Source organism: Gracilinanus agilis, chromosome 4 (genome assembly GCF_016433145.1).
Source record: "Gracilinanus agilis isolate LMUSP501 chromosome 4, AgileGrace, whole genome shotgun sequence".
Lineage (NCBI taxonomy): Eukaryota > Metazoa > Chordata > Mammalia > Didelphimorphia > Didelphidae > Gracilinanus > Gracilinanus agilis.
Genome location: NC_058133.1, coordinates 361,344,168 through 361,359,457, shown reverse-complemented (window position 1 = coordinate 361,359,457; position 15,290 = coordinate 361,344,168). Strand labels below are relative to the sequence as shown.

At 36.4% G+C, this 15,290-nt stretch overlaps 1 protein-coding gene and 1 pseudogene across 2 annotated transcripts in view; one reads left to right on the top strand and one right to left on the bottom strand.

Moving 5' to 3' along the window:
- CDK19 (cyclin dependent kinase 19) overlaps positions 1–15,290 on the top strand; it is a 230,395-nt gene that overhangs the window by 150,992 nt on the left and 64,113 nt on the right. For both annotated transcript variants that reach the window (XM_044676702.1, XM_044676701.1), the window contains exon 4: positions 1,979–2,119. In XM_044676702.1, the coding sequence (XP_044532637.1) occupies positions 1,979–2,119 (141 nt within the window). The remainder of the gene's footprint in view (positions 1–1,978; positions 2,120–15,290) is intronic.
- Positions 6,589–6,875, bottom strand: LOC123247721 (annotated as a pseudogene).

Below are 15,290 nucleotides of genomic sequence, written 5' to 3'. Positions count from 1 at the left end.
CTTTTTGACCTTATACTTTTTTTTTGTACTCTATTACATATTTAAGAAAATTACCTATGGGCAGAAAATAATGAATCTTAAGACTTTTTGGCTATAAAAATTTTGATCCTATGAATATAATGGTCTAGTGTTACATCAGTTATGTGAGATAGGGCGATAAGTGTGGGTCCCTCCCCCCAATTTAACTACAGTCCATTTTGAGACTTAAGTGTTTGATTGAGGGAATGTATTTAAATAGAAGGTGCCCATTAGAAAGTCACATTTTTAGCTATGAATCTTAAAAGTGTGACAAAGAATAAAATAATAACAAAAGAACAGGAACTTGTATCCTTTTGAGGTTTACAAAACATTATTTCACAGCCCGGCAAGGTAGATTTCCTTTAATTTACCTGGTGTGGTTTGTGGGGATTGTGCCATGGTGTTTTGTAAAAGAGATAATATTCATGTAAACATAAATCCCAAAGCTTCAAAATAAGCTCCCTAAAGGCAGAGATTAATTTAATTTTGCTTTTGAATTTTCAGGACCAAATCACAATGCTTGGCATATAACCTAGCAGGTGGTGTTTAGTAATTTCTTTCTTCCTCCTCCCTTCTCTCTCCTCCCCTTAAAAGTGTGACAAAGAAGAAAGTAATAATAAAAGAACAAGAATTTATAACTTTTTGAGGTGTACAGAACATTATTTCATTTGGTCCTCACAGCCTAGTAAGGTAGATATTAGATATGTTTTCATAGAGAGATTAAGAAGGTTGTGTCTTCCATGTTGTTGGTAAATGACACATGCAAGATTCAAACCAATGTCCGTTTGGCTCCCAAGTCTAGTTCTTTTACTTGTCTTAGTCAAAATATAATCTTTCTCTAGTTAGGTCACCTTTGTTCTTTCATAGATTATCTGTTGAGAAACAAAATCTTGCTAAAAGGAGGGGAATTTCAAACATTAAGTATAAGATCTTAGAACTCTATTTAAAAGTACTTTGGTCCCTTTTATGTCCATCCCAGTGGGATTGACTTTCCTCATAGGCTAATTCTTGGTAAGTGAAATATTAGCCATTGGAATTGAGTAATTAATTAGGTTGCAAAATATTATAAATTATAATCTACTAATAGCTACTGGTTGTGCAATACATATTTTATCATAAGGCATATTTTTGCCTATTGTTAATTGAATACAAAAACAGGATTTTGTTTTTGTTAACTGGGAGTTTTTATTTCCATAGTAACAGAGTAGAGAGAAACTAGAATTTCTCAGTCAGGGCAAAATTCATCAAAGCTATTTCATTTTTAAAAATAAAAAAAATTAAAATCCATCTTTTCCCTCTTGGAATCAATATTGTTTATTGGTTCCAAAGCAGAATAGTGGTAAGGGCTAGGCAATAGAGTTAATTGACTTGCAGATGGTCAAACTGCTAGAACACGTAAGAGTCCAGATTTGAACTTAGGACCTCCTTTCTCTGTGCCTTCGACTCTTGAGTCCACTCAAAGCTATTTCATTTTAGGGACATAGCTTATGAAGAGAAGCATCCTATATTTGAACCATTACTGTACATCTTGGTGTACAGTATGGTGCTTTGGTACTTTGGATTGGGCATCTTATAATAAAATGTAAAATCTTCCTTGATTGGATGGTTTTTTTCAGGCCTCTTGTATTTTAAATTCTCTCTTAATATCCACAAGAAGGTTTACCAGCTTTTGTTCCTGTTCTAAAAGAAGTCCTCAGTAGACTATATCTATTCACAATATGTTTGATTTTAATTGGTCTTGTTAGATATTATTTGAGTTTCTTTTCATTTTTTATTGGTCTTGAGAGATCAAGAATTTAGAAACCAAGGAAATGTAACCTCATTCTCATCTATGTGTGTGGAATATATGGAAATTTTTGTGGTTTATGGGAGTGTTTTTGGGGTGGTGTTTTGTAGTGTATGGAAATTTTTGTTTTGCCAAGATTGTACACAAATAAAACATCTTTTACAAAATTTCTAGCACATCATTAAGTTTCACCGGGCCTCAAAAGCAAATAAGAAACCAATGCAGTTGCCAAGATCAATGGTTAAATCACTGCTTTACCAGATTCTTGATGGAATCCATTACCTCCATGCAAACTGGGTGCTTCACAGAGACTTGGTAAGTACTGTTCATTTTTTCAGATTAATACTATTTTAAATTGTTCAACTACATGTTTTTAAAAGAACATATTGATCATTGCTGTTCTTCCTGTTATTGTAGCTCATTATTAGTAAAACTTTAAAAAAGGAAAACAAACTGAGTTCTCATTGTTTCTATCCTCAAGATATGAACTGAAACAATAACGTTGTATCCGGTAAAAGGAATTCAGATAGCATTATCAACAAACAGTGATTCTACCAGATGGTGTATATACTTTTTGTTAGGAAAAAAAGACAGAATTTAAATGTATTCTTCTATAGGAAATAAACTTTTGTTCATTTGTAGAGCATAATTGTGCTGTACATCAAATGAAATAATACATATAAAATACTTTGCAAAATTTGAAGCACTTTACAAATGCTAACATTTACTGTTATTATTCTTGCTGCTGCTACATTTGGCATGTTGAAATTCTGTAATGTAATAGTTCACTATATTATCTTTTTTGTGTGCTCATTTGTTTTTTCTCTGACAAACTGCCTCCTTCATTTGTAGCTTTTCTTTGGATTTCTCATATTTTAGTCAATTTTTAAAAATTGGTAGTTTTGTAGGTACACATGGTTATAGCTATAATTTATGTGATTTTCTTATAGCTGGTGCTTCCTTTTTCTGAGATTTTTTTTTTTAAACCCTTACCTTCCATCTTGGAATTAATACCAGGTATTGGCTCCAAGGCAGAAGAGTGGTAAGGGATAGGCAATGGGGGGTTAAGTGACTTGCCTACATTCACACAGTTAGGAAGTATCTTTGGCCAGATTTGAACCCAAGACCTCCTATCCCTGGGCCTGGCTCTCAATCCACTGAGCCATCCAGTTGCCCCTGTTCTGAGACTTTTGAAGGTAGTCTTCTCATGAATCATTCTTTTGGCTTTGGAGGAGTACTGTAAATATAATTACTATGTACAATATATATATACCTCAATGTAAGCTTGCCAAATGCACTCAAAACCTTCAGCTGAAAAGTATGCGTTTATTATAAAACATAATGAATAAATGAAAAGCACTCATTTTGTACCATCTGGCATAGAAAGATCCTTGTTAATCAATTCATGCTTTTCTTTATTTGTGAGTATTCCTCAGTTCATCAAGATCAGGGGGTTAGATAGTTGAGATCAATAATTAAAACATTTATTAAGTGTCTGTAGTAATCAAGACAGTATTTTAGTTACTGTGAATAAAGGGGAAAATATAGTCCTGACTTCAAGGAACTTATGTTCTTTTGGGATTTGGAGGGTTGGTGTGGGAAAGGACATACAATGCACATGGATAAGTAAATACAAAGTAATCTGAGGAGGAATCCTTTCAAGAGCAGGTAGCATTTTGGAAGAAATGAGATGGGGAGGTGTGAGTTGCAAAGGGAGTATATTCTAGGCATGAGAATTGACTTGAGTAAATGTAGAAATGGAAAATGTAGTTTTAAGTTCAAGAAACAATTGAGAGTGAATTAAACTGAGCTAACTGCATCCACTATAAGGCTCCACTACAAATATGTTATCTAATTTCAGTTGGACCTCCCTTCAGTAAGGTAACCTATTTATGTCTCTCTAATTGCTTCTCTATTCCACTCTCTATATTTATTTTTTATTTTTTAAAAATCCTTACCTTCCATTTTGGAGTCAATACTATGCATTGGCTCCAAGGTAGAAGAGTGGTAAGGGCTAGGCAATGGAGGTTAAGTGACTTGCCCAGGGTCACACAACTAGGAAGTGTCTGAGGCCAGATTTGAACCTAGGACCTCCTGTCTCTAAGCCTGGATTTCAATCCACTCAGCTACCCAGCTGTCCCCCTCCCTTCTTTTCTTTCAAGAATCCTACGTCTACCCCTCCTCCTATCTCCCAACAAAGGCTCTTGTCTCATAATGTAATGAGAAAATAGAGACTAATTACTATGAATTCCCTCTTCCATTTCTTCCCTTTCACTATAACTGATTGATATTACCCCCTTCCCTCCCTAACCCCCTCATTCTTGCTTCCTTGACTCCTGACTCCGATAAAGGATATCTTTGATAGGTGACCCTTTGCCAAAGCTAGTTTCTCTACATTCACCCTTGAATCCCCTCTCATCCCATCTTCTTCAACATTCATAATCATCTCTTCTTCATCCGTAATCATCAGACCCCCTTGTCTTTTAATTCTTTCCTATTAATAGTACTAGGTCTCTCCCATCCCAGTAGATGCTACTGACACCTTAAACTTTTTTCTATATGTTCTTTCCCTCACAAACCAGAATCCTAAAAAAAGTCTTCAATTTTTTAAAATAGCCTTTATTCTGGTTGACCTCCATATTTGTAGTCTCTCTTCAGCATTTCTTGGAATTCTTTATTTCCTTCAAAACTCAGCTCACATTTGACTTTCTTTATGAAGCTTTTCTGATATTGTATGTCTTTTGTATATTTGTTCACATCCCCTCCAGCATTGTCATTTTACTCTTTTTAAGCCTGTCTAATAGGTGTAGATGATATTTCTGACCTGTTTGTTTTGATTTGCATTTATCTAGTCAATAATGATTTAGAGCAGTTTTTCATGTGGCTATATATAGCTTTGATTTCTTACTACAAAAACCATCTCTTCATATCTTTTAATCATTTATCAATTGGAGAATGACTCACACTCGACAAGATTCTCTATATATTTTAGATATTAGACTTCTGTCTGAGAAACTGTCTACAAAAATTTTTTCCCAACTTACTGCTTTCCTTCTAATCTTGGCCACATTGATTTTATTTGTACAAAAACTCTTCAATTTAATATGTTTAAAATTACCCATTTTATGTTTCACAATGTTTTCTATCTTGTTCATTCATAAATTCTACTTCTGTTCCTCAATCTAATAGGTAGTATTCTTCCTGTTCTAATCTGTTTATAATATTTCCCTTTAGACCCAGCTCATATATCCATTTTGATCCTATCTTGGTAAATAGTAGAAGACATTGTTCTATATACAGTTTCTGCCAAACTGGTTTTTCCTAACAATTTTTACCAAATAGTGAATTCTTATTCCAAAAACTTGAAACTTTACTTTTGTCAAACTATAATTATTGTAATTTACTATAATCTTTTATAGCTGTTTGTTATATGTCTATTCTGTTCCACGGATCTACTTTTTCTATTTCTTAGCCAGTACCAGAGTTTTGCTATTTACTGCTTTATAATATAGTTTGAAATCTGATACTGCTAGACTTCTTTTCTTAAGATTTTTTTTCACTATTTCCTTTGTGATTCTTGACCTTTTGTTTTTCCAAATTAATTTTGTTACTATTTTTTCTACTTAGATAAGATTAAATAATTTTTTGGAAATTTAATTGGTATGGCATTGAATAAATAGATTAGGAAGACTGCCATGTTAATTATATTAACTATCCACATAGAAACAAGTAACTATTTTTCCACAGTCATTTATATCTGACTTTATTTGTATAAAATGTGTTTCATAATTGTATTTATGTAGCTTCCTGATTTGTTTTGGAAGATTTACTGCTGTAAATTTTATTCTATCTACGATTAATTTAAATGGATCATCTCTTATGATCTCTTCTTGGGGAATGTTGTTAGTGATATGTAGAAATGCTGATGAAATTATTGAGAGTTTCAATTAATTTTTTTTCACATTTCTGAAAACCAGTTTTATTTAAATAAGAACTTAAATACATTACATAACATTTAATAATAATAATAATGCAACCAAACTGTTAACTTCATATGGCATTGGGCAGCTGTTGCTAGTAAGAGGCAAGCTCTGCAGTTACTACACTGACTGTCTTGATACATCAGTTCAAAATTTTTTTCCTTGTCAAAAGTTTAATTCAGGTAAAGTTGGCCTCACAGTATGGTGTTCTCTCCACTTGTGCATCCCCCAGAGTCAGGGCACTACCACTAAAAGTCTGATCAAACACTAGACCTTGATGTGATGTAAGAAAGAAAATGTCTTGCCATTGCGCCCCAAAACCTGGATCAGGTGGTGCAGATCACCAAGGGAATTCCTGTTCTGCTACCAAAGGCTATCTTTATCTTAGTGGCACAACTGGGTATTGGTGGCCTCACTCTTCTGAGTGTCATTAAAGTTCAAAGGGTCAGTTTTCTTAAATGGACAGAGAGCTCTGAAGAGGGAGCACCCAAGGAGCCTCTGGACAGATGTAGTCTCAGATGCTACTAGGGCTTTGGACTTGACTGAAACATCAGATTATTTGAGTTTCAGGCTGAACACTGACAGGCTTTACCTTTTTTTAAATGAAGGACTGCAAGACTAGATGGCATGTCTTTTTTCAGTTTATTACATGAATGAGTTACACTAGTCCTAGTTAAACAGCGGACTCCAAATGGTTTCATTATACAAGCTGTGAGGTTTTTAAACTTGTGACAAGGGACAGAAGGGAATTTTTCTACTTATTGCAAGGAAATCCTCACTTAAGCTTCAGTGAGCCACAAGCACTTAAAACCCATGAACCTTCAGCTGGTTGTCCTTAGCCAGTCCAATCTCAATGAAGAACTGGCGTATGTCCTTGAGCTGTTCGCCTTGTACCTGAATTACTTTTCCATAGTTTCATTTTATCGTAATCATCAGTGATCCTCTGGACAATAGTGAGGGTCTTCTTCCCGTTTCTCTGTTAAATTCTTATATGGATATATAATCCTCAGTCTCAGCAGGAAACAGGTCAGTATCCTTACTTGCCGACTTGCAAACGGATTGAAAGAGCAGAGGTTCTGGATAGCAGCCATACAATATGATTCCTTTTCCTTGATGTAAATGGCCTGTGGAAGGTGGTGGTGGGAGGTAGGGGGAGGGGAGGTGGAACAGAGCATTGGGAAGCAAGAGGGCTCAAGGAGGAGGCTGCTGAGTCCTTGAGGCCAGCTCAGTGACTGAGGCTTTCAATTAATTTTTTAGTTGAATTTCTAGAATTTTCTTTACCATCATGTTTTCTTTGAAAAGAGATAGATTACCTCTTTGCCCATTCTGATAACTTCATTTTCTTTTTCTTATTGCTATTGCTAGTATTTCTATTAAAATTTTATATAATATTGGGTGATAATGGGCATCCTTGTTTTACTACTGATCTTATAAGGGGGGCTTCTAATCTATTTTCATTACAGATATTTGGTGATGGTTTTAAATATGTACGTATCATCTAAAAAAATCCATTCATACCTCTGCTTTTAAAAGTGTTTTTAGGGGCAGCTGGGTAGCTCAGTGGATTGAGAGCCAGGCCTAGAGACGGGAGGTCCTAGGTTCAAATCTGGCCTCAGACACTTCCCAGCTGTGTGACCCTGGGCAAGTCACTTGACCCCCACTGCCCACCCTTACCACTCTTCCACCTATGAGCTAATACATAGAAGTTAAGGGTTTAAAAACCAAAAAACCAAAAAACAAAAACAAAAAAAACCCAAAAAAGTGTTTTTATAGGAATGAGTATTGTATTTTTCCATAATCTTTTTTCCCATCTATTGATGTAATCATATGATTTTTGTTACTTTTTTGGTTGATGTAGTCAGTTATGTTTGCTTCCTTTTTATGGGCGAGTTCATCCCATTCACATTCAGTGTTATAATTATCAATTGTGTATTCGCCAACATTTTGGTATCCTCTCCTAGTTCTACCCCTTCTTCTTACACTATTTCCTTTTAAACCAGAAGCTTGATTTATGCCAGTAAACCTTGTCCCCTCCCTTGATTTACTTCCCTTTCTTTCCCCTCCCTTATTATTCCCCTATTTTTTTTTTAAGGCCTAATGAATTCCCTCTACCTTCTTCTCCCCTCCCTTTTTTGACCTCCCCACTCTCCTGCACCCCTTGGTTTATCCCTTCTGACTTTCTCAGTAGAGTTAGAGTTCTATGTCTCAATGGATATAGCTACTCTTCCCTCTCAGGGTTAATTACACTGAGAGTAAGGTTGAAATATTACCTCTTAATGCTCTCTTCCTCTCCTTCTCATAATAGTATTCATCCCTTCCCCTTCCCATGCCCTCTTTGTAATAGAACATCCTATTTTTCTAATTCATTCAAGTTTCTCTTCATGTCCTCTACTATTTACCCCCCTCTTTCTCACCCCCAAATCATCTTAGACCATTTAGTATTCCAACCTCTCCATATGAATAATTCTTCTAATTACTATAATAATGAAGAGAGTTCCTTACAGAGAATTATACATAACATTTCTCCACATAGGAATACAAATAATTAGATCATATTGAAGCCCTTAAAGAGGTAAATTTAAAAAATACGAGCTTTCTTTCTTTCCCCTCTGTTTTTTATTTACCTTTTCATGTTTCTCTTGATTTTTGTGGTTGGATATCGAACTTTCCATTTAGTCCTGGTCTTTTCTGTGCAAATACTTGGAAATCTTGTATCTTGTTGAATGCTCAAACTTTCCCATGGAAGTATATAGTTAGTTTTGATGGGTACGTGATCCTTGGTTGTAGACCACCCCCATTCTCATTTTTAAAGACTGAATTTCTTCTATGACCTCCTTTTCCAATTGGTCCATTTTTCTTTTCAAGTCATTGTTTTCATCCTTTGACTTTGGGCTCATTTTCCAGTTGGTTTATTCTGTCTTTTAAGAAACCGTTTTCTTGTTTCAATTCATGTTCCTTTGTTTCCAGATGACTTATTTGGCTTTTTAAGCTATTGTTTTCCATTTCCTAGTTTTTTTCAACCTGTCTTATTTGATTCTTGAATTCCTTTTTGAGCACTTCTGGAGTCCAAGTCCAATTCTCTGGATTTTTTTAGTTTTTGCTTGAAATTTCCTTGGATCTTGTTGATCTCTGTTGGTTCTGTTCTTTATTTAGTTTTTATCTCTGTCGAAGCTTTTAATCGCTGACTCTTTTTTTGTTTGTTTGTTTGTTTGTTTAAACTCATTCCCGGGGCCTCCCCCCTCCCCCAACCCCCTCTGGATTGTAAGCTCCCTTTGTTGGTTTATAACAGTGATTCCCAAACTTGTCGCCACTGCCCCCATGGTTGGTGCTTCAGCGATGGGGGGATGGGGGGTGGTGGTGATAGCCACAGGTGCATTTGGGGGTGGTGAATAACTGTAAGGGGGCCATGGCCATGATAGTATGTGACAGGGGGCGCTAAGTAATATTTTTTTTTCTGGAAAGGGTGCGGTAGGCCAAAAAAGTAGGCCACTGGTTTACAGTAACAGGGTGTTTGAGCTGCTCTGCCCTAGAGGGAATCTTCAGTCTTTTCTCTCCTTTGCTGATATAGTGGATCAGACCAGTTGAGCTGACCTGTCATGATAATCTGCCCTGAGGCCAAATCTTTAGTGTAGGCAGAGTGTGCCCAACCAGATGTATTCTCTCCCCCCCCCCCATCCCCCCCTCCATCTTCCTCCCCATTAGCTACCATCAAAGCCTTGGACATAGACCTTATGTGGTGGATCTGAGCTGCTCCATTGTGGTTGCAGTCCCCACCTGGGAATCCCATAGTCACCTACTATCTGATTTTAAGTCTCAGAGCAGTAGGTGGGGGGAAGGGTGTTAGGTCTTTCCCTTGTGTCATGGAAATTGATTCTCTGTGCCTACAAATTTCAAGTTGTGTTGGGCAAGAGAGTTCTGTGGCTTTGTCTTGTTGTTGGATTTGGATTTGAGTCTTTTGAAGCACTTTCTAAATATTTGTATGGAAGGTTTATCTATCAGAGAGGTTTTGGCTTTTGCTGCTTCTATGCCACCATCTTGACCCCCCCCCCCCCCAGCTATTTAATGTGGGTTAAGTAGGACTTGCCCAGGGTCACACAGCTAGGAAGTGTCTGAGGTCAGATTTGAACCTAGGACCCTCTATCGCTAGACCTGGCTCTCAATTCATTGAACTTCCCATGTGCCTATATCTGTATGAATGACTGAGATTGTCACAGAAATAATTAATTAAAAAATTTACATCTTGCTTTATGGTTTATAAAACACTTAAGATGTATTATTTCATTCAATTCTCACAACAACAGCCATGTGAGGGAGGTTTTATCCCTATTTTACAGATGATGAAACTGAAGCAAACAGAAATTAATTGACTGGACAAGGTCAACCTACTAGGAACTGACTAAATCAGGATTTTAACTCAAATCTTCCTGGGTCCAAGGCTAGTTGTGAATAGTCAATTAGACATCAGTTTGTATAATGCCATCATTCTAGGAATGAGTGTTTTAAGTCAACTATATGCTTTTGGTTTTATATGAAATATTTTTATTGATAACCTTTTCTTCCTTTAAAAAAACATGTTTTCACACCCCCCGGTTCACCATTCCCCAAAAGAACCCTCTCTTGTAACAAATATTTATATTTAAGAAAAATAAATCAGCACTTTGATCATAGCTGAAAATTTATGCCATATTTTAGACCTTTCTCAAAGAGATAAGAGATATGATTCATTATCAGTTTTCTGAAATCATAATTGGTTACTGCACTGGATCAAATTCTAAAGTCTTTCTTTGTTATTTTCCATTATGTTATTTGTTTTTCTGAGTCTGCTTACTTTGTTATTACAAAAAAAGTCATAAATATTTTTGTATATATTGCTTTCCTTTATTTGAGCTCTTTGAGAATATGTTGCTGTGAACTTTCCAAGTGATTGTTGATTTTAGAAACCCCAAATTCCTTTGTTTAACTTAATAGATGTTATGTAAATAACTATAACATTTATTAGAGATGCAAGCACTTATTTTCCATTAAGTAGAACATGGCTTTTTATTAGTTATTATGATTACATATGATAGGTTATATATAATAAAGAACAAATGAGTCTAGAATATAAATATGGCATTATTTAGGAGTGTTAATTTTCTTGTCTTAGTAGTTGCATTTTTGTTTGACCTTGGAGTTGGATCTAGAGCTTTGTAGATACTTATAATTGCCTTTTTTGGGGCTATTTTTAATAGTAACTTTTGGGTTGGAATAATTTTTGGGGAAAAACAAGCCTTATCTCTGATATTCTGGACTACACCTACTCCTAAAAAGGCAAGTAGACCAAAAAAACAAAAAGCATTGTTAACTGTTGGCAATAATTGCAAATTGTGCTTCAAATTAGAATCAAAAGTTCAATGTTAAAGAAAACCCTCAACCTTTTAAATGTGATATACAATTAACATGCTTATTAGCATGTTACTACGTATTCTATATTTACTTTTTATGCTAAATCCTTTTCTTAATTAAAATTTGTAACTAAATTAAATAGAGCAGTAGTAGGACAAAATCCATTGCAGTCATGAGGAGAGTGGCCTATTATAATTAGAATTTTATTAAAATATGATATGCCACCTCTTCTAAGATGCTTAATAGAATGAAAATTGAATCTTTTTCACTTATCATTTGAATTCTACTAGCACACCAGAGAAACAAAAAACATTTCTCTTTCACAATAGCAACAACATAAAACTTTTGTGAAGACCAAACGAAATGATTTTTGTAGAGCACTTTACATTTATGTAAATGTGCTATGTATATATGAACCCCTATTATTGTTCTCTAATTCTTCTCATGTTAAGTAGACTTTAGACAGAAAGATTCTTCCTGCTTTTATTTCTTTGGTAGTCAGTGTTTTATAGGTTTTTTTATAAGTGAATAAAATGACTGCTTTCATTAGTTGAATAAACATATTAGCATTCAAGGGGGCAGCTAGGTGGGACATTGGATATAGTGCCTGGCCTAGAGTCAGGAAGTCCTGAATTTAAATCTGTACTCAGACACTTACGAGGTGTGTTTCCCTGAGCAGGTCACTTAATCCTGTTTGCTTCAGTTTTCTCATATGTAAGATGCGCTAGGGAAGGAAATGGAAAAGCACCTCAATATCTCTGCTAAGAAAACCCCAAAACAGAAGTCACAGACAGTCAGACATAACTGAAAACTGAACAACAGTTAGAATGCAAATTTATCATTGTAGGCTCTCTGAAAGCATTCTTTGTGCAATATCAGGTAAGACCAGAATGGTGTTTCTTTCATCCTTTATACTACAAAAATTTTTCATTTAGTTTGTATTTGGGATGGAGATATCAACTTAAAATATTGATCTTTCATTTTATGAATCAGTATCATGTTTAGGTGTTTGTGTGCAAGAATTTGATTTGTGATAATGGTCCAGTTATAGAATAGTTTATTAGTTGAGTTCTCCAGAATATTTTGAGATCTTTATTTATAGTATGAGGATCTGTTATCTGACAGTCCATGAGAGCTAATGAATTTCTTATGTATAATTGTAGTCATGTCTTTCTAGGATGGGGCTAAATTTTTGTACTCGGTACTCATATAACTTAGTTATATGAGTACACAGTCTTGACTTGAATAATTTATGTTGATCACTAATTGTAGGCATCTTTAGGACAACCATTCCTATAGTTCCTAGTGGCAATGTCTTGGTCCTGAGTTGCTAACAAAAAACTTTCTTTTCTCACAAATAAGAACATTTGATTCAGACATTTGTTGATGCTCAGTTTTTGACATACTGTTGGCAGAGTTTGTGTGGATGCCACTAGTGGAGGGCCTTTTAATTCTACTCTTGTATCTTAGTTATTTCTAGGTTCCATATGGAAGTAAGCCATTTTTGGTTACATTTGACAAATCCAACAGTATGGCCCCTGTCCCATAAACATATCCAAAACTGTGAACTCAGTATCTTTTCCCTAAAATTCTCTGCCTTCTGTAAAGATGGGATTTTGTGCAAAAAAGGTAGAACCAAAGGAGGAGAAGGCATTTGATGGCAGTTGAAATCAGCAGAGGATTCTGGGGATTTTCTCCCAGGAGGAGGGAGAGAAGGGTCTTCCAGCTGAGGGCTGGGAGGAGTGAGGAGGTAGAAAACCCAGCTCTGATTGGTCCGGAGGCCTTGCTGAGAATCTTTCTCTTGGAAATGGAAATCCTGATTCCCTGATCACAACCATTTCAACACAACTCATCATTTAAGACTACAATCTTCTAGTCAGCTAAGATTTTGGACTCCATTAAGAGCAGTCTCTTAGTCTCCCTCACCCTTTACCCATCCTTGCTGAGAGACCCTTTTCAGTCAAAACTTACAATTATAGGAAAGGATAGAAATAGAAATAGAAATAGAAGCTTAGGAGTTGGAACCACTAGGGTTCCTACCTAAGTGATGGATCCCATAGGAATAGCATAGAGGGCACCCCCAAAATCCCTCTGTCCTTCACCTCTTTCCTCAGTCCCTGATTTGTGAATAATAAAAGCCATTTAACAGTCAGATAGTGTTCTAGTGTACCTGAGAGACAATAAGGGAGGGGGAATCACAGCTTGACTCAGGCTGCCTTCATCTTTGAGTCAGACCACCCGCTGCGAAAATAACCGACCTTGGGGGGGGTTTGAGTGAACACCATCCTTATTCAGGATCAGATTGGGGTACCAACTACTTCCTCTTGTAGGGAAGCCTTGCCCCCAACTCTTGAGGGGTGGCAAGACCATCTAGGTCACTCTGTTTTGGGGTGACACCCCCTTAAAGTCTCCCAGTGTATATTTGGCCCCAAGGGAGTGCTGGAGGAGAGAGTCACCACAGAGACTGATACTCACTCCTCTCTCTCTCTCTCTCTCTCTCTCTCTGTCTGTCTGTCTCTCTCTCTCTCTCTCTCTCTCTCTCTCTCCCTCTCTCCCTTCTATCAACATCCATTCCTGGGGGGGAGGGGCCCTTTTTATTCTTACACTTCAAAACTTTCCTAATGGGTAACTAGGTGGTGCAGTAGATAGAATGTTCCTCCTAGAATTAGTAAGACCAGAGTTCAAATCTGGTCCCAGGTACTTAATAACTCTATGACCCTGGGCAAATCACTTAACCTCTTTTTGCCTCAGTTCCCTCAAGTATAAAATGAGAATAATAACAAAACTGTAAAAAAGGTGTGACTGAAATTAATATTTATAAAGAACTTAGCACAGTGCTGGTACAAATGCACACTCATTCCTTCCATACCTCCTTCCCTTTCTCTTCCTTGTCCTTCAGACTTGCAACCTAGTCATCCTCAGTGCTTCACTTTCTCTCACTTCCCATATCCAGTTTGTGGCCAATGATTTTTGATTTTGCCTTTAAAACATTTCTCAATATGTCTTCTTTGATACAACCATCACCCTGGTGCAGGCTTTCATCATCTCATGACCAGTCAGAAGCCATATTACAGAGTTTAAAAGAGATTTAAAGGAGAAGAAGTGAAGGCCCTGAATATACTTGGCTTTCTTAAGGAATTTAACCATGAAGAGAAGGACAGATATGGCATAATAGCTAGTCGGAATGGGATGGTAGGATCAAATGAGGGCTTTTTATGGGTCAGGGAGACATGGATGTGTTTATGAGAAGCAGGGAAGGAGCCAGCAGATAGGAAGATAATGAGGATAGAGAGAGTAGGAATGATAATGGGGGCATTCTTCTGGAGAAGGTCAGAGAATGAGATCCAGAATACATGTAAAATGGATTGCCCAGGGAAGGAGAAGGGTTTCCTCTTCCATCTGAGGCCAGAATCATGGAGAAGGTAGTAGAGGTAGACACTTGAGTGATAAGGAGAAAGGTTGAAGTATGAAGCGAAGTTTTCAGCTGTAAAGAGTGGGGAATGAGAGAGTGAATGGATTAGGAAAAAGTAAAAGCATTTCCTTTTAACAGTGAGGGCTTAGGTTGAAATTAGAGAACATAAATTTGTAGCAGTCTTTTTTTTTTTTTTTAGATTTTTTTTTTTTTTATTTTAAACCCTTAACTTCTGTGTATTGACTTATAGGTGGAAGAGTGGTAAGGGTGGGCAATGGGGGGTCAAGTGACTTGCCCAGGGTCACACAGCTGAGAAGTGTCTGAGGCCGGATTTGAACCTAGGACCTCCCGTCTCTAGGCATGGCTCTCAATCCACTGAGCTACCCAGCTGTTCCTGTAGCAGTCTTAATTGAGAGAGTTTGGTTATTTTTTTCTTGAAGTTTATGAGTAGACATGAAGGCGGAAGGGAAGGAATAAGTATTTATATAGTGCCTTCTAAGCAGGCTCTGTCCTAAGCACTTTTAAAAAACAACAACAAATATTATCTCATTTGTTCCTTATAACAATCCTGCGAAGTAAGTACTATTATTATCCCTATTTTACACTTGAAGAAACTGAGTCAAAGGGAGGTTTAGAGACTTTCCAGGGATCATATGATTAGGAAGTGTCTCTGAGGCTATTTTTGAACTCAATTTTTTCTGACTCTTTG